Source organism: Sinocyclocheilus rhinocerous, unplaced genomic scaffold (assembly GCF_001515625.1).
Source record: "Sinocyclocheilus rhinocerous isolate Xijiao unplaced genomic scaffold, SAMN03320098_v1.1 scaffold359, whole genome shotgun sequence".
NCBI lineage: Eukaryota > Metazoa > Chordata > Actinopteri > Cypriniformes > Cyprinidae > Sinocyclocheilus > Sinocyclocheilus rhinocerous.
This window is the reverse complement of record NW_015652307.1, coordinates 288,883-291,044: the sequence shown is the minus strand read 5'-3', so window position 1 is coordinate 291,044 and position 2,162 is coordinate 288,883. Positions and strand designations below refer to the sequence as shown.

At 32.6% G+C, this 2,162-nt stretch overlaps 1 protein-coding gene across 1 annotated transcript in view; it reads left to right on the top strand.

Annotated features, from left to right (window-relative positions):
* LOC107714754 (A-kinase anchor protein 9-like) overlaps positions 1–2,162 on the top strand; it is a 138,161-nt gene that overhangs the window by 97,769 nt on the left and 38,230 nt on the right. Inside the window, 2 exon segments of the mRNA XM_016520718.1 lie at positions 328–441; positions 1,456–1,815. Of these exon segments, the coding sequence (XP_016376204.1) occupies positions 328–441; positions 1,456–1,815 (474 nt within the window).

Below are 2,162 nucleotides of genomic sequence, written 5' to 3'. Positions count from 1 at the left end.
TGTCTGTGTGTCTGTCTGTGTGTCTGTGTGTGTGTGTGTGTGTGTTTTTTTTATTTCAGTTTGAGTACATCACATTAAACTAAACAAAATTTAGGAATGTTGCCTTGGCAACTAAATGATGTTTTTGAATTTCAAGGAAAGGAATTTTTATTGTTTTAGTTTTAATTATATAGAAATTATTTCAGTAATTATTAATAATAAAAACATTATTAGTTATTTCATAATTTTTCGATTTTTCCCTTAAATCGTGCGGCTTTAGTCTGCGAGCTGTTTTTGCTGCTCAGCTGCACTTGCTGTGACCTTTAACCTCTGCTGCTTTCTCCGCAGACGTCACAGGAGGGCGATCAGTCCACGGCGGAGCTGCTGCAGGAGCTGCAGGAGGTCAAAGGTCAAGCGGCCGTCACCAAAGAAGAGCTGAGGAGCTTCCGGGAGGAGATCGAGGTACTTCCTGTCCACTTCTAGCTGAGCTTCCTGTCTGCTTCCCTCTAGTGCTTGATGAAGGAACCACGAGAGCTTCATGGGATTGTTATAGAGTTTCCAAATATTTTACATAAAATAGTCAAAACATGGATATAAATGTTCAGGAACCCGTGTTCTAAAGTATGTACATTTTATTTTTCTAAATTTAAGAAGAGAGTTTAAATCTCTTTAATGGATTTAAAAAATATATATTTATTTTAATTTTACATTGATTTAATTAACTTTACTAAGTATTTTATTTTGATTTATTTTAATTTTGAAATTATTTAAATTGTACATGTTATATTATATAATATAAATATTTTTTTATATTGTTTTTATTTTTTAATAATTTTATTTACATTTTATGTTTTATGATTTAATTGATAAGTGCTTCCTTTGCTTTAATAAAAAAAAAATCTTTTTATGAATTTTAATTTTACATTCTTATTATTTTATAATTTTGTTTTTATTTTAGAATAATTTTAATTTTTATGATTTAATTACTTTTTTGTACGTGTCTTATTTCCATAGGTTTGGGTTATTTATTTTAATGTACATTTTTTATTATTTAATTAATTTTAGAGTGCATTTTTATTTGGAATGTTTGTTTTTTTTTACTTAAAATAATTTACTTATTTTCCATTTTTTATTTTATTCATTTTTATTAAATGTTTTATTATGATTTTATTATGTTTTAAGTAAGTTTTTATTAATTTATTAGTATTATTATTTATTATTTATTATATTAATAATTTTATTATGTATTATAAATTATTAAATGATTTATTTTTAAATAAATGATTTATTATAATTTCACATTTTTATCATTTTAATTCATTTTAGCACACGATTGTGTGGAGTGACAGCAGCAAAATAATGCACAGAACTAAAGAATAAAACCTGAGCTTGTCTAAATCATCAGTCCAGACTTTCACAGAAACACAGACGTAACTCAGTCAGTGGTGATGCTTAAAGCTCTCGTGTCTCTCTCAGCTCAGAGACGCGTCCATCGCTGAGCTGAAGGTCAAAGTTCAGGAGCTGCAGACCGCTTTGGCCAAATCCAGCGAGGAGCCGTCCCAGCCTAAAATGAAAGGAGAGCATCATGGGATGGACAGAAGCACAAGAAAAGACCACAGGAGCTCCTCAGAGCAGTCGGAGAGCTCCTCGCTGCAGGAGGTGATGCTGGGATACGAGGAGAAGATCGCACAGATGCAGGAGCTGCATGCGGCTGAGATCCTAGACATGGAGGCCAGACACATCTCTGAGAGCGAGAGCCTGAGGAGAGACAGCCAGCGGCTGGAGGACGAGTGCCGAGCGCTGAGAGACGCCATCCACACGCTCCGGAGCTCACAGGTCAGCAGTGTTCGTTTTGACAGCAGATTTAGATTTAGTTTTAGTCATAGTCTTTTGACTAAAATGCCATTTGGTTTTAGTCATCTGAATTGTTTTTAGTTTTAGTCGACTAAATCTACAGTAAATATAGTCGGCTAAAATCTAATGGGTTTAGTTACAGTGCATTTATTAAGCATTTCTCTAAAATGTCCAAACTCATTTTGATATTAAGGTTTTATCATGATAGGCACCGATTTAACTGCGGTGACACACAACATGCCATTATGTTAAAATTAAATAAAACCACTTCTCATAAAGAACAAGAACATGAATGAAATACCAATGGTTATATAGGCTAATTATGCATT